Source organism: Solea senegalensis, unplaced genomic scaffold, assembly GCF_019176455.1.
Source record: "Solea senegalensis isolate Sse05_10M unplaced genomic scaffold, IFAPA_SoseM_1 scf7180000015701, whole genome shotgun sequence".
In the NCBI taxonomy this organism is placed as follows: Eukaryota; Metazoa; Chordata; class Actinopteri; order Pleuronectiformes; family Soleidae; genus Solea; species Solea senegalensis.
Window position 1 is genome coordinate 1 of NW_025321425.1, and position 22629 is coordinate 22629.

Consider the following 22629-nt stretch of genomic DNA (forward strand, 5'->3'; position numbering starts at 1 on the left):
CACAAAAGCATACGCCTTTGCAGAGTAGAAGTTCAGCGTAATTGCAAATGAGCGCAATTCTTCTGGCACTTTCGACATATTTCCACGTCCCAGTCTGGTGAGAATTGTCTTTGGCACCGCACTGAAGGAGTTCTCCAGCTTCTCTGCACATCCAGAGGAAATCAGGTTTTTCTGCTTGAGCACACCGATGACCTGAGACAGAGAATCCACTCTTATTTTCAATTCGTTTTCCAATCTAATTCTTTTTCCACGATCACCAAGCGTTTCACCAAGTAAAACCAACTCAAATGGGCGTTTCAGTGTTATGTTGGATTCCCTCGCTGCGTCAGTGTGGTCCAGAGTGCTTGACGTTGCCACCGATACTTTTGAAACTGGTACTGCTTGTGTGTCTGTAGTAGCAGTATTAGTAATCGTGATACTTTGTGTTTTTGTGTCCTTGTCATTGTGATACAGTACAGCTGACCCAACATCATCACGGCTGTCAATCAACTCCTGTTTAACAACAACTCTGTCACTATCCAAGAGCGCTGGCCCATCCTGTGCTGCTTGTTTCGCATACATGTGATCGACAACGTGCGGGGCTCGGAAACTCACCTGTGCATTCCTGCTTTTTTCCTGAGTTGACCTCGACTTATATAACATGGAGAGATTAAAAATGGTGGGGACGGCTGTCGACGTTAGCCGCTTTCTCCCATAGTTGACAGTGAAACAGCCTTCTTCAAAGTGAAGAGCACACAGCCTGGAGTTCTTATTTGGAGTCCAATTCCTGCGCCTGAGATTGCCCACCCACTGACGAAGCCTCTTGCGATCGCTCAGTGGAAAACTGTAAAACCATATTCAAAAATGATATTTTCATTTGTTTAGTATTATACATGTTCATGTCCATCTCTTTCACGTTTATATATGTTGTACTTTGTATATATAACATAACATATATGTAAATAAACTTCAGCGCCGTCTGAAGCCCTGCCTGACCCCCATCGCCGATATTTTTTAGTGATACTGGGAAAAAAATCCAGAAAGGGATATTTCGCTGATTTTTCCTGCATCGAGACCAAAAATGCAAATACCTAGATTTATCAGACCTGGACTACATAGTCCCAGAGAGGCTGTAGATTATTTAAAACACTTTCTGGTTAGTGAAACATTTGACCTATATGTGAAAAGGCAAAAATGGGACATTTTATTGATTTTTTCCTGCATGTAGACAACATTAGACCAGGTCCAGATCAAAAACTTCTCACCGAGACTAGTTGACAGTTGGAGGAACAAAAACAAACGTGACAGCTGCAGAGGAGTCGCACTTCGGATTCAAACCAAATGAACGTGGTGAATCACAGTTTTGCCTGTTAACAAATGCAATTTTGTTTACATCCATTTTATTTATTGTTTTGATTGTGTTTGGTTTTTAATCCACTGCATGTTTTGTTAACAGAGACTGAGAGTCCATTTTTGGTTGTTTTGTTCATTATTATTATTATTATTATTATTATTATTATTATTATGTGGACATTTAAAATGTCTTCCAGTTCCAGGGTTAAATATTCTTTAAAAATAAAAGCTTTTTGATCTTGGAAAAGGTGCATTATTATGCCATTATGCCACTTTAGAAAATTTTGTCACTTTAGAAAATTTTGTCACTTTAGAAAATTTTGTATGCTTGTTATGCGCCAATGACACCAGAACAAATTCCTTGTATGTGCAAATCGTACTTGGCAATAAAGCTCTTCTGATTCTGATTCTGATTCATTATCATTGTTTGAGATGAAATTGGCCTCAGAGACGACACAACATTAATATAGAACTAGAGAATTCAAATATTTGTGAAGAAGTTTGAAAATACTTTGCCTTTGAATATTTACTGTAGTGTCTCTCACACACACACACACACACACTGTCAACTGTCAACTTCATCTTTGCCTCAGTATTTCAGGTTTCAGTATCCTAAAACCGCTCCTGTCTAGACCACATTAGACCAGGCCCAGATCAAAAACTTCTATACCTAGACTAGACAAACCTGGACTGGATAGTCCCAGAGAGGCCGTAGACTATTTAAAACCCTGTTTGTGGAAATGATTCAAGTAGAACTTTCACACACTTCTTCTGTGGTACTTTTTATATACTTTGACTATAACTTACCAAAAAAGTGGTCGTTGGCTGTCTGAGCGACTTGTGCAGTTGAGGGCAGCACATGAGGGCATGACGTTGAACCAGCTGGACCAGGGCACGCGAGATTCGTCCGTTCGGTCCCACAATCCGACCTAAATCGTGTCCTCGACCACCTTTATCAACTCGGAACGAATTGATAAAGGTGATAAAAATTTTTCCCGGCAGACCAACCAGGATACTCTTAATGAACGACGTCAGCCACCAGCGACAAAGACTTCCCTGCTCTCAAAACGGCTAATGCTAACCCGGGAGAGAAACCCGTCCACCGTCCATCCGTCCACCGTCCACCGTCCATCCGTCCACCGTCCATCCGTCCACCCGAAACGAACAACGGTGGAAACTCCGGTTAAAGACGCCAAGTTAAAAACTGCCAGTGAAATAGTCTAACTTCCGGGTTTATGTCCGGGTCGTGCTGCCCATAGAGCATGCGCAGTCTTGTGCGCGCAGTAAGTGTGACTCCCATAATGCCTCTCGGCTACGTGCACGAACAGCCAAAGGTATGATGGCAGTAACGCAGTGTACTTCGGTTCATATAGTGATTTGTCGTAATATTTATTTATAAAATATTCAAGTAAAAACTCATAATCGCCTTCATTTATTCACATTTCTCATCAAGTTTTTATATCGCACTGACGTTCACGAGACGCCACATGACCGCGCTTTGCTGCGCTCGTACACACCTGTGACGTCACTGGGAAGTAAGATTTTTCTGGGCTGTTTATGGCCTTTAGGAAGATTTTACAAATATGAAACTCCACGAATTAAAAATATAGCATATTAAGATCTATAGAAGCATATGTCCATGTCTCGAGGTGTCCTGTGGACACTTTTACTATACTATTTTTTGGGCCGCATAGGTATTTTTTATGGAAGCCCATTTCCGCCAGTGTGATGGAAAGAAAATCCTGTAATTCATTATATTGAGATTCTAGCTCAATAGAGTAAACAAAAGTCTTAACTAAATAAAAAACAAAACTACTGTAACATTTGTCCTGCAAACCAGAATTATAAAGTTAAAAAAAAACCCAAAAATAAAATAAAGTATTTATTTGTTTACAATTGAAAGTGTTCAAACGGACGAACCCCCCGTAACTTAAATAACTACATCTTCAGTTCCGGTAGGAACTACTCTGTGTTCCCCTCCTGATACACAACAGCCGCGTTTTAATGTGTTAGATTTTTGAAAAATGTCAGATTTATTTTCACATTGTCATGTTGATTAATGGCAGCTCAGTTTTATTAAATAACATCCCGGAACTTTATCCGGCGGGCTGGCGGTCATGTTTTGATGTCGGACCACGGATGTGAGCCATCGCTCACGACATGTGAGCGATGGCTTCATCCGCTCAGGAGGTGATTCTGCTCGGTGTGTGTGACGGAGAGCTCGAGCCAAAGAGACACCGGTCCTCGCACCTCACTAACAAAGTGGGGGGTCACCCGGACTGGTCTCCGGTCATCTCTCCGCCGTGGCCCCGCTGTGGTCACTGCGGAGCCCCGTTAGCTCACGTGGCTCAGATCTACTGCCCCCTGGAGGCGTCGCCCTACCACAGGACCCTGCGTCTGTTCGCGTGCCCGGGTGCAGAGTGCTGCGGCAGGGCAGAGAGCTGGAGGGCGATCCGCTCTCAGAGTCTGGAAGCTGAGCGGGAACCCAGCAGGTCTGTGCCCGCTCAGGAGGCGCCTCTGTCGGCCACAGACTGGTGTGACAGCGCTGACGACTGGGGCGTGGAGGAGGAGGGTGACGGCTGGGGAGGAGGAGGGGGAGTGAAGGAGGAGGCAGAAGGTAGGTGGCGCTACAAGCCACTCACTCTGTCACACCAAAGTCCATAGAGAAGATCAGTGATTTTAACATCACACACACACACAGGAGCTGTTGATCCACTGCTGCCATCAAAAGTCTGTCAGAGTTCAAATGTCTTATTGTGTGATTTCAGGGTTTGAAATCCTTTGTTCAGGTTAACCTCAGTGACACAAAGTGACCACACGAGGCAGCAGAGGACCAGCAGCTCCTGGACTTTGGTGTGGGAGAGTGAGTGGTTTACAAACTTCAGTGTCCTGTCTGACAGTGAGATGAAGACTGACTTTATCAGGACCTCCTTCAAACAAACATTATAAACAGTCTTCCCTACCTTAGAAGTGACTCTGGGGTTCAGTGACATTGACATCAGCTGCATCTGAAACACAAATTCTCAGTTCTCATTTGTTCTCCCCAATGCTTGATTTCCTCCTGTGGCTCAGCAGGGGGCGCTGTTCTCAGCTGCAGACTCCAGGACCTCTCTTTGGGAGAGTCACATGACGACGTTCCTGTTTTCCGCTCGTTCTTCGTCAGTGTGGTGGATGAGTCGGATCTTCGCGGCGAGGACGACCTGGACCACGCCCAGCAGCTGTTGAGGGAGTACGAGAGTAGAGAGGGCGTGGCAGTGGGCGGGCTGGACTGTGGCGAGGGCGTCGGCGATCGTGGGCAGGAGAAGTACGAGAAGTCAAGAGCCAGACACGGAGATGCCATCTTCTCCAGGTTCATGAAGAGGATCTCGATCTGTCCTCAGCAGATCTTGCGTTACTGTCGTGGCGGGAGGCCGCTCTTCATCTCGGAGCCGCCAGCGAACACGGCTCCGGTGGTGGCGCCGTGCGGCTCCTGCGGAGGATCCAGAACGTTTGAGCTGCAGCTGATGCCGGCGCTGGTCAGTCAGCTGCGGAGGAAGGACGCCGAGGCGGAGCTGGAGTTCGGGACGGTTCTGGTTTACACCTGCACCAACAGCTGCTGGACAGAAGGCTCTGGATCAGCCGTGGAAGAGTTCTGCTATGTTCAGGGCGACCCGGACCAGAAGCTGTTTAAATGAGATTGGTCAGATGGAAGCTGCTCGTCTGGTGGACCTTCTCTCTCCATTACCAACGTCAACATCCACCCGGGACAACCGAGTGCCTGTGAACGCTTCACAACGTCCACTTTTCATGACAGATGTTCTGATTTCACTTTTATGTCCAATACAATATGACAATTTTGACAATATTCCACCTCCTGCTGTTTGTTTTCCTCTGCTTCGTCTTCTTCTTCTTCTGTGTCTACGGTTTCTCCTGCTGCTGCTTTTCTAATTATAAAAACACAGGAGATTTTTCTTTCCGTTTAGTTTTTACTTCAACCTTATGATACATTTCAATAATTCAGCGTCTTAAAGCTTCACACCAGAAGAGTTCCTCCAGGTTGAACAGCAGTGATGTCGTACAGTGAAGGAAACATAAACTGAGATATTTAAAAAATATAAAATAAAATCAGCAGGATTTAAGTGTTAACAGATCAGATCCAGAGTATCAAAAATAGATTTCATAATGAATTAGCCAATAAATAACAACACAAGTCTCTGATTGTTGTAACGGTGTCGCATTACAACACCGTACCGTCGATTTACAGCCCTTTTTTAATCAGTTTTATTCAACAATTTCCCCTATTTGTTGTGCAAAAGATTTTTTTAAAAACAAAGAAACATCTTTGGTTTGTCGCTGAGGTACGAGTTAGCGCTAAGATTCCTGAGACAGAGGAGGAAAGAACCGTGTGACACTCGTGTGGTTTTCAGGCACTTGAAAGTCAGTGTTTGTGATTGTCGGCAGAAGCTGTTACTGAGACGCTCTGTGGAATTTGGAGTCGTACTGGTGGTACTGGTCCAACTGGTCGAGGCGCACAGCGGCGCTCAGACCGCTGATGTCTCTGTCGATGACCTCGTTCACTGCAAAACACACACAACCACCAAACAGTTATTACTTTCATCCATCTTCGACCGCTTTGTCCTCCACTAACTACTTAAGAATGTACTAAAAACAAACAAACAACTAGACAGTAAAAATGATATAGGACTATAACTACTGTTTTTAAGCTTCTGAAATATGAATATTTTCTGGTTTGTGGACCAAACGACACGTTTGAGAACGTCACTGGGTTAAAGGAGGTTTTCTTTTATAAAATGACTGCATGAACAGGAGTGAAAACTGAGCTGCAGTTTCCCCAACAGACCACCAGAGGGAGCACCACGACACAAACTGCTGCTTAAGATAAGATAAAGCACGGTAAGACTAAGGTAAGGAATAACGAGCAGGGTTTCCCTCAGGTACTTTGAGTCAATGCTGAACATGGAGCACATGGAGTTTAAAGAAAACCATACAAGTTACAGAGCCTTGCTTGATCTTACCAAATGACTTGGCTGTGACTACTTCTCCAAACTTCAGCTAAATTATTTAAATGTATATTTTGATAGATTTAACTAGAGTGAAAACAATTGTACTTTTTTGTGTTTGTTAAAACAGTATTTCAAGAGTGCCTTTGTGTAAGACTCTATAGTTAATGTTTAAATATTGTTAATGCATGTCTTACACAATGACACATAATAGTCCTAATTTCAAACTTCCTGTCAACATTTTTTTTTACAAAAACACGGTGACCCAACCACCATAAGATCAAGTAAACTCAAGTATGATAACACAAGATGGATGAAGAGGTGAGATGAAGTAAGACGGATCAAGTAAGACAAGATAGCAGAAGATAAGTTAAGGAAAGACAAGATAGCAGAAGATAAGTTAAGGAAAGACGAGATAGCAGAAGATAAGTTAAGGAAAGACGAGATAGCAGGAAAGAGATAAGTAAGTAAGGAAAGACGAGATAGCAGGAGATAAGTTAAGGAAAGACGAGATAGCAGAAGTTAAGGAAAGACGAGATAGCAGAAGTTAAGGAAAGACGAGATAGCAGAAGATAAGTTAAGGAAAGACGAGATAGCAGAAGATAAGTTAAGGAAAGACAAGACAGCAGAAGTTAAGGAAAGACATGATAGCAGAAGATAAGTTAAGGAAAGACAAGATAGCAGAAGATAAGTTAAGGAAAGACGAGATAACAGAAGATAAGTTAAGGAAAGACGAGATAGCAGAAGATAAGTTAAGGAAAGACAAGATAGCAGAAGATAAAGGAAAGAGAGATAGCAGAAGTTAAGTTAAGGAAAGACAAGATAGCAGAAGATAAGTTAAGGAAAGAAGATAGCAGAAGTTAAGGAAAGACAAGATAGCAGAAGATAAGTTAAGGAAAGACAAGATAGCAGAAGATAAGTTAAGGAAAGACGAGATAGCAGAAGTTAAGTTAAGGAAAGACAAGATAGCAGAAGATAAGTTAAGGAAAGACGAGATAGCAGAAGTTAAGGAAAGACAAGATAGCAGAAGATAAGTTAAGGAAAGACGAGATAGCAGAAGATAAGTTAAGGAAAGACGAGATAAGATAAGATAGCTGAGGTGATTGTTCATGTGTCCAACAGAGTGTTACACAGTTACAGTGTTAGAGCAGCACAGTTAAGAGAATCAATCAAATGTTTCATTTCAACACTAAACATGACTGAATTATCAATGTTGTTGTGTGTGTGTATTTACAGAGCAGAAAATGGCCCCGCCTCCGCTTCAGTCTATTCATAGCAGAGCGAGTGAAACCTGAAACTGAGGAGACAAGACTCTAATGATCATCATTATCGTCTTCAGTCACTAACACTAACACACCGCTCACTCTCCCACACCAAAGTCCATAGAGAAAACCAGTGATTTTAGCTGCTGGTCCACTGCTGCCTCGTGTGGTCACTTTGTGTCACTGAGGCAAATCTGAACCAAGGATTTTAAACACAGAACTCCATCACGAAGTTCAAATGTTTGGTTTTGTGACTTTGGCTTTTAAAATAATCCGCTCAGATTGACCTCAGTGACACAAAGTGACCACACGAGGCAGCAGTAGACCAGCGTCTGTCTCACAGTGAGATAAAGACGTGGACACGTTCTGAAGACATTGTAGATTTTAAGAGTCGAGACTTTTGTTCAAAATAGAAAAAAGATTCAGACATTTTCAGTCAGTGGCAGCCATGTTAGGAACTGATGAAGGAGCTTCAGTGATTCCTTTCCTTATCTCCTTTAGCATAGGATACACTGCACTATCCTTGACTGAAGTAAAGGACACAAAGCCGTCCCACAATTCTTTGCTGTTGCAACACTTAAAGTGATGTACCGTTATAAGTTTGAACAGCTGACACTGTTTTAAAGAAATGACAATGTTAAGAAAGGCAAGTCGTTTGACCTTTACATCACGCACACACACATACACAGTGTTTGTGCAGGAGTGTGTTTGTGTGTGCGTGCGCGTGTGTGTGTGAGTGTGTGTGTGTGAGTGTGTGTGTGCAGGAGGAGGCTCAGAGGCCTGACGACAGCTGCTGCCACCAACTGAGACACTGCAACACACACACACACGACTATTATTAACCAGGATCACACAGAGACAGACACAGACACAGACACACACACACACACACACACACACACACACACACACAGACACACACACACAGACACATTATTAACCAGGATCACACACACACACACACAGAGACAGACACACACACACACACACACAGACAGACACACACACACACACACACACACACAACTATTATTAACCAGGATCACACAGAGACAGACACACACACACACACACACACACACACAGACACACACACACAGACACACACACACACACACACACACACAACTATTAACCAGGATCACACAGACACACACACACACACACACACACACACACACACACACACACACACACACACAGACACACACACACACACACACACACACACACACACACTAACCAGGATCACACAGAGACAGACACAGACACACACACACAGACAGGCAGACAGACAGACACACACAGACAGACAGACACAGACAGACAGACAGACAGACAGACTGTTGGGCACAGAGAACAGAGTTTCAGACCTGAATCTGATGAGTCTCAGGCCTGAATCTAAACAGTCTAAAGAGTCTCAGACCTGAATCTAAAGAGTTTCAGATCTGAATCTAAAGAGTTTCAGACCTGAATCTAAAGAGTCTCAGGCCTGAATCGGAGTCTGTGTTTTCATAGCCCATCCCACCTGTTCAAACATTCTCTGCTTCCTACCGTCATCCAGTGTGATCTCCTGGAGACCCAGGGATCCCAGACCCAGCTGGTCTTCAGGTTCTTGCTTGATGCTCGGCAGAGACTCCTTCTGGGGACCAGTGGGGGTCATGAAGACTCTGCTGGAACTCAAAGATGGAGGTAGTTCCCTCTGAGATCCAATGGGGGACAGCGAGGAGGTTTGAGTAGGCACAGTGAAGGTCTGAAGGGGGACGGGAGAAGCCTGAGGAGGTAGCGGGCACATCTGAGGAGGAACTGTGAAGGTATGAGGAGGCATGATGGACGTCTGAAGAGGAATGAAGGAGGTGTGAGAAGGAAGAGAGGAGGCGGTGTGAGGAAACATCAAAGGAGTTTGATGGGGGACAGAGGGTGGAGGAGGACGGAGACCAGGTTCCTTCTGGGTGGGATGACCACAGGAATCATAATGTGCCACATGTGGGCTGAATCCGGGTGGATTGTGGGAGATGTGGTCCAGCTCCCAGCATTCCTGTTTAACCAGCGGGGGTCCAGCTGCACCAGGGAGCTGACGTCCAACTCCAGGCAGGTAGGTGAAGCTCTGTGTTAGACTCCTCCTTCTCTTCCCGTTTGAGACGTAGAACTGGACTTGGACCGGACTCAAAGTCTTCTTATAGTAAGGAGGGACCTCCACTGTGATGCTGGTCTGAAGGACAGAGAACGTCAAGATTAATCCTTCAGTCAGTCGATATCACATGGAGGACAGAGGGACAGAGGGACAGAGGGACAGAGGGACAGAGATCCTGGAAGCACAGTCAGTTTCTGCTGCTTCAAGATATCACCATAGCAACAATTGTGTCAGACTGTCCTTTTTAAGACTCTGGACGCTCAGACGTCCAGATGCCTCGACATCGCAAAAAGGTTCATAAAGACCTCTTCACTGCAGAGCGTCTTTTTTTGTTTTTGTTTATGTAAATAAATAAATAAAAGGAGTTGAAGGATGTGACGTCCTGGAGTCACATGATTCAATTCAATTCAATTTTATTTGTATAACGTACATGATCTCAAGGCTCTGGACATAGACAGAATCCCAACAGTTCACACAATGAGCAAACACTAGGCATCAGTGGAGAGAAAACATGACCGTCCACAGAGAACGTCTCCACTTACGCTGCTACTTTTTTCTGGCACAACTCTGGCATCCAGGTCCCACAGTGACTTTCCATCTGAGGGACAAAGACATGGACGGAACTTCAGTCAGTTAATAAATCACCACATTTTCCTCCAAAGGTATGAAAGAAAAAAAGAAAAGGAAAAGTTCAAGGCCCATTTATACTCTTTACGCAAAAGAGGGCGGAGCTTTTTGTTCGCTTGCTTTTGCGCTCCCTGGTTTTTCGTTTGCGATTCTGACCATGGGCGGGGCCTTGCAGGAAGCTGCCTGCTGATTGGCTACTGAGTTTTGTAGCGACAGCTAACATTTGTCAGATTATCTTTGAGATATTACGTACGACGACTCCAAGCACGGGTCTACTTCCTGCCCATTAAGCAGTCGCTCGAAAACCCAGTAGCCAATCAGCAGGCAGCTTCCTAAGCCCCGCCCATGGTCAGAATTGCAAACAAAAAAACTAGGAAGTGCAAAGAACAAGTTTGCAGTGCCAGGATAAAAGAATAAGAATAAAAACATTTTATGAATGATTAAATCCATATTTTCTTTTTTGTGGTTCATTTGTGTGTTACATAATATCGACACAAATCTAATTTTGTTAGATTCCAGGAGCTGAACCAGCAACACAAGTTGTCACAATTTGCGGCAGACACATGGAAATAGTGAAAATGACTAAGTAATATTCCCCCGCCGCAAAATCTGTTCGCATTTCGTCTCATCTCGGATCAAATTGATCGCTTTTAATGGTCGCTATGTTTGTCAATGCCTGCAACTTAGTACCCGGCACTGCCCCCTAGAGGACGCATCGTGTAATCGCCCTCACCGACGCAAAACACGCATGTATGGTGGTGAGGGACACATTTGATGTGTAAATGTAGTCAGAACTCACCGGGTCCTTTCTCGGTGAAAACTACCCTGGACAGTGTGGAGATGTTGGACCCTGTGATGAGCAGCTCCTCTCTGCCGTCCACTGAGCAGCAGCTGGGACAGAAGCTGTCCACCTGAGGAAGCTCCTGCCCGGAGCGCTGAGCTGCACAACACAACACAGATTATGTTTACATGTCTGCTTGTTTATGGAGATTAAGAACCACTTTAAGAAGAGTGACCTGCAGCACAACACAGATTATGCTTACATGTCTGTTTGTTTATGGAGATTAAGAACCACTTTAAGAAGAGTGACCTGCAGCACAACACAGATTATGCTTACATGTCTGTTTGTTTATGGAGATTAAGAACCACTTTAAGAAGAGTGACCTGCAGATTATGTTTACATGTCTGTTTGTTTATGGAGATTAAGAACCACTTTAAGAAGAGTGACCTGCAGCACAACACAGATTATGCTTACATGTCTGTTTGTTTATGGAGATTAAGAACCACGTTAAGAAGAGTGACCTGCAGCACAACACAGATTATGCTTACATGTCTGTTTGCTTATGGAGAAGAACCACTTAAGAAGAGTGACCTGCAGCACAACACAGATTATGCATGTTTGTTTGCTTATGGAGATTAAGAACCACTTTAAGAAGAGTGACCTGCAGCACACACAGATTTTACATGTCTGCTTGTTTATGGAGATTAAGAACCACTTTAAGAAGAGTGACCTGCAGCACAACACAGATTATGCTTACATGTCTGTTTGTTTATGGAGAACCACTTTAAGAACCACTTTAAGAAGAGTGACCTGCAGCACAACACAGATTATGTTTACATGTCTGTTTGAGATTAAGAACCACTTTAAGAAGAGTGACCTGCAGCACAACACAGATTATGCTTACATGTCTGTTTGTTTATGGAGATTAAGAACCACTTTAAGAAGAGTGACCTGCACAAACGATTATGCTTACATGTCTGTTTGTTTATGGAGATTAAGAACCACTTTAAGAAGAGTGACCTGCAGCACAAGCGAGATTATGCTTACATGTCTGTTTGTTTATGGAGATTAAGAACCACTTTAAGAAGAGTGACCTGCAGCACAACAGATTATGTTTACATGTCTGTTTGTTTATGGAGATTAAGAACCACTTTAAGAAGAGTGACCTGCAGCACAACACAGATTATGTTTACATGTCTGTTTGTTTATGGAGATTAAGAACCACTTTAAGAAGAGTGACCTGCAGCACAACGCAGATTATGCTTACATGTCTGTTTGTTTATGGAGATTAAGAACCACTTTAAGAAGAGTGACCTGCAGCACAACACAGATTATGCTTACATGTTCTTGTTTATGGAGATTAAGAACCACTTTAAGAAGAGTGACCTGCAGCAACACAGATTATGCTTACATGTCTGTTTGTTTATGGAGATTAAGAACCACTTTAAGAAGAGTGACCTGCAGCACAACGCAGATTATGCTTACATGTCTGTTTGTTTATGGAGATTAAGAACCACTTTAAGAAGAGTGACCTGCAGCACAACGCAGATTATGCTTACATGTCTGTTTGTTTATGGAGATTAAGAACCACTTTAAGAAGAGTGACCTGCAGCACAACTTACATGTCTGCTTGTTTATGGAGATTAAGAACCACTTTAAGAAGAGTGACCTGCAGCACAACACAGATTATGCTTACATGTCTGTTTGTTTATGGAGATTAAGAACCACTTTAAGAAGAGTGACCTGCAGCACAACACAGATTATGCTTACATGTCTGTTTGTTTATGGAGATTAAGAACCAACAATAGTGACATCCTGTAACATTAACATGAGGTTAATGCACGGACACATCCCCTGTGTATGTGTGAGTGTGAGAAGACGCTGCATCAAAATCAATATAGTAATCTCGGAATAATGGCTGAGTTGTTGCAGGCCTGAAAGCGACACGTTCATATTAGCAGCGACTTACAGCACTCTACGGGAATGGACGCCGTCTGGAGCCACAGCATTTGTCCGTCCGTCTGAGGCACGGCGACTCTGAACACGACTCGCACCCTCGTGTTCTTGCGCCCGATGTCCGTCTCGCCTTTCTTCAGCTCGATGTCGGCGTTGCGCAGCTTCAGGATGCCGGCGCAGTCGATGCTGTGGAATAAATCACATGACGACACACTCTGACCAATCGGTGGAATTTGGAACTATAAGTAGATTTTGGAATTATGAGTACATTTGGGGATTATAAGAAGATTTTGGGATTATAAAAAGATTTTGGGATTATAAAAAGATTTTGGAACTATAAGTAGATTTTGAGATTATAAGAAGATTTTGGAACTATAAGTAGATTTTGAGATTATAAGAAGATTTTGGAACTATAAGTAGATTTTGGAATTTCTCCGCAGTCTTTTAAATCTTTTTAACTTTAATACACAGTTGGACATTGTTGGCTTTGATTCTTGTGTCGGACGTCGCACTCATGACTCTTCAGAGACGACGCCCTCTGACCAATCAGTGACCTTCAGTCTGTTGACGTCACATTTTAGTATCGGCTCAGCTGAACCTCGTCAGAGCAGGAACTAAAAAAAGCACCAGGTACCAGGTTCTATCACTGATGGAGAAGAAAGAAAAAAAAAAGCGAGTGGAGCTGAGCCGAGTCATGTGTAGATATCAGGCTAACCCCGATTCTGGTGCTGTTGAGGCTTCTGTTACCTGGCAGACATGCTGTTTTCTGGAAGCAGAGGGATCTCCAGGACTTTGCTGTAGCCCAGGATCTTCTCCTGGCAGGTGGTGGTGACCGTCTTCCCCGTCACTCGGTGAACCTGGTAGAAGGCGTGGGGGCGAATGTAGCGCTCGTCTGCGGTGCCGATGAACAACAGCATGCTGACCGGCCGCTCGCTAAATCCAATCAACTGCAGACCAAAGTTTAAAGTTTACAGATGTAACGTGTGCAACTGTCTCACCACACGCGCACTCACTCACTCACTCACACACTCACACGCACGCACACACTGCAGACACTACTAGACGATGTGAAGAGACGACAAATGTTCAATTCCCACCGTGTGCAGCATCTTTGAGGCCTTCACACAGCGTTTGAAAACTTCCTCTTGTCATAAATAACAGAATATTCCAGCACAGGCTCTACTAGGGTTGCAAAGGGGCAGAAAATTCCCACGGGAATATATGAGAATTACCTGGAAATGTTTTGATAATTTAAAGAAACTGTGTCTTATAGAGTACATGAATACTTTTTGTTTTGTGCTTTTGCTGGAGTGAAGACTTTCACGACTACCTTTAACAGTACTACTGTCAGTACTTCTGGTACATTATAATAAATGAACTTCAGGTGAAGTATTCTTACTTGTAAAAGAGTCATTTTTACTTTCACTGTAGTACTTGGACTACTTCTGGTGTCTGTGGATGTGAACAGAAACAAAGAAATGACTCTGAATAAAAACATGTTCAGCAGGGTTCCGTTTCCCCTTACGCTCCAGTAACAGATCTGACGATGAAATGCATGACATCAGGTTCGAGCCACGTGAGGGCTGTTTGTGGACTAACAAACCCCTCCCCTGCTGCAGCCATCATTGGGATGATGTTCTGTTTCCTGTGAGATCCAGCAGCTCTCTGCTGTCCTGGTCTTGACACTAAACACAGTGCAGTTTCACACATCGAAGCTCATCTGGCTTCAGCAGCAGCAGCCTGACAATGTGACACCCAAAATAACCCTGCGGGTGTCTGTTTCACACGAGGCCTTGATGGAGCTCTGCTTGCCTCTGCTTGCCTCTGCTTGCCTCTGCTCTCTGGTTCTACAGACGACTGTTCACCATCGACAAGAGCAAAATTAAACTCTGACTTAAAAGCAGCACAATCAGTCCATACATGTCAATTAGAACAACTGATTTTAGCCACCTTTTCTCATTTTTAGTCATTTTAGTCATCTTTATCTCACTGACAGACAGACTTCTGCAACAGGAAACTAAAGTTTGGAAACCACTCACTCTCCCACACCAAAGTCCAGAGAGAAAATCAGTGATTTTAACGTCACACACACACACACACACACACACACACACACACAGGAGTTGTTGATCCACTGCTGCCTCCATTACTGAGTTCAAATGTCTTGTTTTGTAAATTTGGTGTTTGAAATCCTTCATTCAGATTGACCTCAGTGACACAGAGTGACCACACAAGGCAGCAGAGGACCAGCAGCTAAAATCACTGATTTTCTCTCTGGACTTTGGTGTGGGAGAGTGAGTGCTTGACAAGGTTGGCAATCTGTGAAAATATTCAAGATAATCTAAGATTCTGTTAGATTTAAGATAAGGTAAACGAGATGAGCCTTCAGCCAAGTGGCTAAAATCAGTTTTTCTTTACTGTTGTCCACACTGAAAAAATCCCATTGACAGAAAAGAAACTTAACTCTTATTCAGTTTAACGTTGTCGCAAATAACTAAAAGTGAGTTCAATAAAAAGAAGTGGGAATGCACCTTTACAACGGGGTGTCCTCCACTCACTGCTTTGATGGACCCTCTGCTGCCCTCTGTCTCATAATGAGCCCGGTGGTAGGACTTGGGCTGAACCTCCAGCCTCAGCTCACACTGGTCATACTGGCTGGGCAGAGGCCAGTCGAGAGGAGGGGGGGACGAGGTGCTGTGAGGAGACGGACACAACAAAGACACAACGTCCACATACAGTATGGTGTAAGCTTCATAGAAAGATTGAAACGGACAGCTCACTGCCGAGACACCGGCAGGAAACAGACCATTTTAGCCCATTAACAAAATCAACATTGGGTTTAGTCTATGATATCTCAAGATCACGTCTTTATCTCACTGTGAGACAGACTTTTACAACAGGAAGGTGATGTTTGTAAACCACTCACTCTCCCACACCAAACCCCATAGAGAAAATCAGTGATTTTAGCATCACACACACACACACACACACACACACACACACACACACACACACACACACACACACACACACACACACACACACAGGAGTTATTGATCCACTGCTGCCCCCATCACTAAGTTCAAATGTCTTATTTTGAAACCTCTGTGTTTAAAATCCTTCATTCAGATTGACCTCAGTGACACAAAGTGACCACACGAGGCAGCAGAGGACCAGCAGCTCCTGTGTCCCGCAGCTAAAATCACTGATTTTCTCTATGGGGTTTGGTATGGGAGAGTGAGTGGTTTACAAACATCACTTTCCTGTTGTAAAAGTCTGTCTCACAGTGAGATAAAGACGTGAACGTGTTCTTGAGATATCACAGACTAAACCTAATGTTTACACACGATGTCGTAAGAACACGTTTGGAGTTTGTCCAATGAGTGAACGACTCCCACATACAAACACACTGCAAAAGAAATCTGAAGTTCAAGTTTCACTGCAGTTACACTTGACCAGTAGAAGATAAGAACGTGTTAGAGCCAGAGGACTCTCTGATCTATGTTTTATTGTAGATTATAACATTGATTAGACTTAGTCATGTGACCAGCAGAGACACACACACACACACACACACACAGTGTGGTTTCCACGACTTTAGAGGACATTGCATTGACTAACAGCACTTTATTTTACCATTACACAGTTCCAGCACAACTTTTCCAACAGTGATAAAAAATGTGACATCAACTGAAGGTCACTGATTGGTCAGAGTGTATCGTCACTGAAGAGTCATGAGTGGAAGAATCAAGAATCAAAGACAACAATGTCCATAATTATAATCCCAAAATCTATTTATAATCCCAAAATCTACTTATAATTCCGAAATCTAGTTATAATTCCAAAATCTATTTATAATCCCAAAATCTACTTATAAATCCTAAATCTATTTATAATCCCTAAATCTATTTATAATCCCAAAATCTTTAGTTCCAAAACATGTGTTAATCTGTAAAATGCCAATACGTAACAGGAGTCAGGTGTATTTCGTGACCGCGTTCACTGGTATTTCAGTTCAGTGACTGTTCTGTTGCTCCGCTCATGCAGGAAGTACTGAATGATTCTTTTTAGTGATTCACTTTCACCCAAAACAACTGCTTTACAAGTTGCTAGTTTGCGTGTGTGTGTGTGTGTGTTGCATAGAAAACTACGTCACAACAGTTTCATGCACCGTGCTTTGATGACTCCGCCCCTCGTTGAGGAGGAGCTATGAAGTCATGGAAAAGCGTACCAAACTGAGTAGAGTCGAGCCGTGCTGGAACTGTGTAGAGGAAAAGCAGCATTACTCTAACCATAGCCATAATTATTACTGGCCTAACGCTAATCTTAGTGAAGAAAACCAAAACGTTATGGTGAACAGTTTAAAGGTCAAAGGTCAAAGAGTCTATGTATTGAACGAGGATGGAGCATTTCTTAACGTAGCCTTCTCCACCGTTGTCCCGCTGTAAACTCCCTCTACCGTGAGGACACACATGACCACATGATCACTGGCACAGATTGTTTACTTTAGAGCGCCGTCATTTGTTGATTAAAATGTCGAACTTTGCGGTACGATTACCGTACTGCACGAGGAAGGACGACGACATGTCATTGAACCGATATCGAGTGTGAGATTTCCATGCAATCTTCTCAGCTCAAAGAGTAAACAATAACATTCACTGAAAGCCAACCTGAACAGAGGAGGGTTTCCAGGTTTGGGTTTGTTCCAGCTGAAGTGGGAGGGAACCTGAAGGAAGAGCTCGGCCAGGCCGTCCTGCTCGTGACCCTCTTCAGAATCCCGCAGCAATTCCAGCACCGGGTCTCCCTGAGCGGGGAGGAGTCCCAGCGAGCTCCCCGACGTCCTCCTGGTCTTGGAAGGGACGTCCAGCTCCTGGTAGCCGGACATCAGCAGGGGCCCGAGGGCAGGGGCGGGGCTTCCTGCCCACGCGTCTTCTGTCACGCTTTCACGCGGGGAGGCACTCGGCGTGGGGCTGGGTGAGTGGTGGGGGGAGGGCGAGCGGGTGTGGACGCGGGGGTCAGCGCTGGAGTGGCGTCTCTTTCCACAGGGGGAGCTCGGCCTGGACGATGACCTGCGGAGAAAAATCACAATGAACCTGAAGCAGTTCTGACCAGGAGAGACTCGGGGTCCTCTAGTCTGGACAATGTTTTTAGGACCCGAGCGCAGAGAGGTGCAAAGGCTGTGGTGTATTTGCTGTGTTTCTTGTCCTCATGTCCTCACTTGTTGTCCCTTTCTGAAAATGTCTTCAGTTTCTAAAAAAATATCCTCACTTTCTGAAAAAGTCCTCACTGCAGAGGTCAGAGGTCACATTTAGTGACTTAAATCTTCACTATGATGTCATTTCAAATGTTATTATTACTTGCAGCCCTAATCCACGGCTTCTCTGGTCAAACGCCAGCTATTGTGTTCACATTTAACTCTCAGCTTTTCTAATTCCACTCTTCCAATCAGGCACTGGGCAGAGTGGGGGATAGTTTCTCGCACCTGGACGTGGGTCGACGGTTCAGCCAGCTCTCCTCTGTGACGCTGGTGCGAGGGGAGTGGCAGGGCGACTGATGAGGCGACTGATGGGGCGATAGCGACGGGCTAAAGGCTAAAGGATGTTGGTATTTCTGTTGCCATAACTCCACCCCAAAGGCCCCGCCCCCACAGCCCGGAGACCCCAAAGGAGACCCCAGTGGGGACCCTAGTGCGGGACGTGCCGCATCGCCTAGCTCCACCTCCACATCGTCGTAGATGTGGGAGAAGGACTCGCAGGACGAGAGGTCAGACATCCAGCTCCTGGAAGACATGCTGCTGCAGGGACTTGGGCAGAAGGCCGGGTCCCGGTAGCAGGGGTCAGTCGGCAAATACAACTGGTCTCTGGACCAGGACGCCTCAGAGTAGCCCCCCTCTGCACCACCCACTGCCAAAGCTTCCTGTCCGGTGCTGGGCTCCCCATGGCTGTTAGGAGCTATGGAGGTGATCTGAATACTTGGACAGTCAAACGCTCTGGGGTTCCCCTGGGCTCCATACTGGGGCCCATGCGATTCACAGCCAACATGCTGGTAGTTGTGTGTGCTGGTGAAATATGGGGGGTCGCTTGACAGCTCCTGGTTCACGGACTGTTCCACTAGAGCCTGTGTGGAGGGGGGAGGCCTCCTCACATGGAGATCTGGACCTGGGACGAGAAGATGGCAAAGACGTGGAATCGTTAAAACAGTTAGTTAGTTAGTTAGTTAGTTAGTTAGTTAGTGTATATATAGATGTACAAATGTAGAATAAAATGCAAACTATACATAAAGGAACAAGAATAAATGAAGTGGACTTAAACCAGATAAACCAACAAAATCAACAACAATAAATATTTAATGATGTTCCAGTGTAACCTGAGTAACCCAGTCAACACAATAAACACATCGTCCCATCCCTTATCATCATCATCATCATGATTGTGTAGTCTGTGTGTGTGTGTGTGTGCGTGAGAGTGTGTCTGTGAGAGAGACAGAGAGAGAGTGTGTGTGTGAGAGAGACACACACACACACTCTGACCTGGTGTCACATGTCACACTGTAGCAGCAGCACTGGACTAGTCATAGTCACAGATCATTATCACACACACACACACACACACACACACACACACACCTCTATTAATATCACACACATACTTTGCATGACATGCAAAGGCAACAAAGCAACTGCGATCGCTTAACGACTCCCACGCGCGCGCGACGCGCACACGCACACCACACACACACACACACACACACACACACACACACACACACACACTTTCTTGTCCGGCGATCTCAGTGAGGACAGCCATGGACACAATGCAATCCCCTTACCCTAACATTAAACATCTTAACTAAATACTTAACCCCAACATTTAACCTTAACAACTCTCACCCTGAAAGCAAACTGACAATTCTAGCAACAGAATCCATTTGAATAAGTTCTTTTTTCAGAATAAAAGCTCTGAACTCGATATGATTTTTTTGTTGTTGTGAAGATGAACAAATAATTTTTGTAGATTTTGGAACGATCAGTAGATTCTTAAGTCTTTTGAAGTGATCTACAGTTGGACATTGTTGTCTTTGATTCTTGTGTTAGACGTCGCGCTCATGACTCTCCAGTGACGACACTCTCTGACCACTCAGTGGCCGGCAGTCTGTCGGCGTCACATCGGCTGAGCTGAACCTCGTCAGAGCAGGAACTAAAAACACCAGGTACCAGGTTCTATCACTGATGGAGAAGAAAAATAACCGTGCCAAAATACGGAGAAGAAGTTCCCTGTGGGTGTGGTCGGGTCGAGCCGAGCCGAGCTGAGTGGTGCTGGAACTGTTTAGTGGAAAAGTGAGGACACTCATGGACATAATTCCCTCCCCCTTATACTAACCTTTAAGCACCAACCTAATTCTAACTCTATCCCTAGAACCAACCAACCTTAACCCATCAACAGGCCTTTTCATGTGTGACAGAACATAAGAACGAGACAGAATGTCCTCACTTCCTATTTTTTGTACATTTTTTGGACACTCATAGTCATAGAGCAGTAACTGACCCTCTACCTAACCTTGAACCATCACAACTATACACCTAACTCTAAACCTACAACCAGGACTTAACTCCCCCAAAAAAAGCCCTCTCACCAGACAAAATGTCCTCACAAAGACATACATACAAGAACACACACACAGGTTTGTGTAGCTATTCTTCTTAGGGCTGAGACGAAAACAAAGCCTCATCACTAACTTTAACAACAACCAGTTAATGACTAACCCTAAACCATAACCACAATTCAAGTCTTAAATCTGCTCCTCAGAAATAAGGTTCTGTCTTGTTAGGACCAGGTTTTAGTCTCCATGAGGAGTACTACAGAAAAGAAAAAAAGGCCTAAAGAAGCACAAATTCAAGAACACACACACACACACACACACACACACACACACACACACACACACACACACACACAGAGAGAGAGGAAGAGGAGCAGGTGGTGATGCCACAGATCAGTTAGAAAACCAGGAAGTCAAAACAGACTGAGTGAGTGAGTGAGTGAGTTGTCTTTCAACTGGAAGGTTGTGGGTTCAATTCCTGGCTCTGCTCGTCTATGTGTGTCCTTGAGCAAAGACACTGAATCACATGTTGCAGCTTGTGAATGGGAAGATTACTCGTTACTACCAAATCAAATCGAATACTTCAGTATAGTAAAAGTAACATACTTTAAAGCTTTTATTGAAGTAAGATTATAAACTTCTACTAAAGCCATTTTCTGTAATCACACTTGTACTTTCACTCAAGAATAACAATAACGTGGCATTGAAGAGAAGGCTGCCGCGTTCGCTCTGTGGTTTTACTTTGAAAAACGAGCGCCCGGACGTCCGGTGGAGCTCGCGCTAACTCCCGTTAGCTTAGCTCGATTGACAGCTCGCTAACGCCACGTACCTGCTGAGTGTTTGTCCTCGTCCTCGAAGCTCAGTCTGAAGTCCAGCTCGTCCGCGCAGTTCATTTGACCAACTGCGACAGTCCTCACGTTAAAGCTGTCTGTCTGTCCACCTGTCTCTCTCCCCGAAAGCAGAACTCTGCCTCAACCGACGCTTCAACTTCAACAACAACAACAACAACAACACTCTGACAAACTCCCGACAGTAAAGTTGTAAATAAGCGCGTTCACGGTCAGAAAATTCGTCCTCGCACTGCGAAGTGAAAGCGTAAAACTCCCATATTTGCGTAAACTTTGCGTTCGCGGTTTCTGTTCGTCCGCGTTTCCTCTCCTCCAGGTTTGATCCTCACGCTGCGTTCACGGCCACTACGTAAACTTTAGGTCGGGGTTCATGCTTTTCTGCGTGCGCTTCAAAAATACTTAAAAAAAAGACATATTATATTATATTATATTATATTATATTTTATTTTATTTTATTTTATTTTATATTATATTATATTATAGGACTTAACACGCTCATACTTTATGGTTTACACGTTCACATTTGATACATTTCACCACGAGTTTAAACTTATTAAATTGGTTTGTATGGAGAACGATACATGACATAAAAATAAATGAATGAATAAATGCATAAATAAAAGAATAAATCAATGAATTACTTAATAAATACATAAAATAGTGAATTAATAAATAAATACAGAAATAAATATATCAATGTGATTTTAATGGTCGATTTGTATTTATTTAAAGTAAATAATTTCGACTCCCATTATCTAAAATAAAATTAGATTGTTTGTCTGTCTGTCCATTTACGGACACACATCATAGTTTGGACTGTCAGACAATCAGAAAATAATCAAGGACAAATGAAAGCACAGGAGTGAGTGGTGTCCTGTGTTTTTTTTAAAAAGGACGAATAAAAAGACACACTTACAACTTAAAGATAAAACCGCCAAATACTAAATACTGTGTTTGGTTAAGTATGATTTATCCAATTTGCGGTTTCAATTCACACCTTCAGTTTTGGTAATTCAACACGTTTTCATCAACTCAAAACCGGCCAAATTAAAGGGAAATCTTATTGAATTAAATGTTAAAATTACGCACT

The 22629-nt window shown here is 43.9% G+C and overlaps 2 protein-coding genes across 2 annotated transcripts; one reads left to right on the plus strand and one right to left on the minus strand.

The window, feature by feature from the left end:
- Positions 1-3442: 3442 nt before the first annotated feature.
- LOC122762477 (programmed cell death protein 2-like) lies at positions 3443-5176 on the plus strand. The gene is made up of 2 exons (XM_044017679.1): positions 3443-3949; positions 4405-5176. The coding sequence occupies exons 1-2, from the start codon at positions 3502-3504 to the stop codon at positions 5004-5006; spliced, it is 1050 nt and encodes a 349-aa protein (XP_043873614.1). The 5' UTR covers positions 3443-3501; the 3' UTR covers positions 5007-5176.
- A 107-nt stretch (positions 5177-5283) lies between these two features.
- Positions 5284-21892, minus strand: LOC122762476 (nuclear factor of activated T-cells, cytoplasmic 3-like). The gene is made up of 10 exons (XM_044017678.1): positions 21521-21892; positions 18575-19250; positions 17763-18161; positions 15624-15786; positions 13840-14039; positions 13106-13278; positions 11155-11295; positions 10271-10326; positions 9149-9806; positions 5284-5888 (listed from the first exon to the last, which is right to left on the minus strand). Exons 1-10 carry the CDS (start codon positions 21582-21584, stop codon positions 5779-5781), a joined length of 2640 nt encoding a protein of 879 aa, XP_043873613.1. The 5' UTR covers positions 21585-21892; the 3' UTR covers positions 5284-5778.
- Positions 21893-22629: the final 737 nt, after the last annotated feature.

Bases quoted from the DNA above. Each gene is read 5' to 3' on its own strand.
- LOC122762477 (XM_044017679.1), top strand. From the start codon at position 3,502: ATGGCTTCATCCGCTCAGGAGGTGATTCTGCTCGGTGTGTGTGACGGA. The intron at 3,950-4,404 runs GTAGGTGGCGCT...CCTGTGGCTCAG, and splicing joins AGTGAAGGAGGAGGCAGAAG to CAGGGGGCGCTGTTCTCAGC.
- LOC122762476 (XM_044017678.1), bottom strand. From the start codon at position 21,584: ATGAACTGCGCGGACGAGCTGGACTTCAGACTGAGCTTCGAGGACGAG. The intron at 18,162-18,574 runs GTGCGAGAAACT...TTTTCTCCGCAG, and splicing joins AACCGTCGACCCACGTCCAG to GTCATCGTCCAGGCCGAGCT. The intron at 5,889-9,148 runs GTAGGAAGCAGA...TGTGTTTTGCAG, and splicing joins GGAGATCACACTGGATGACG to TGAACGAGGTCATCGACAGA.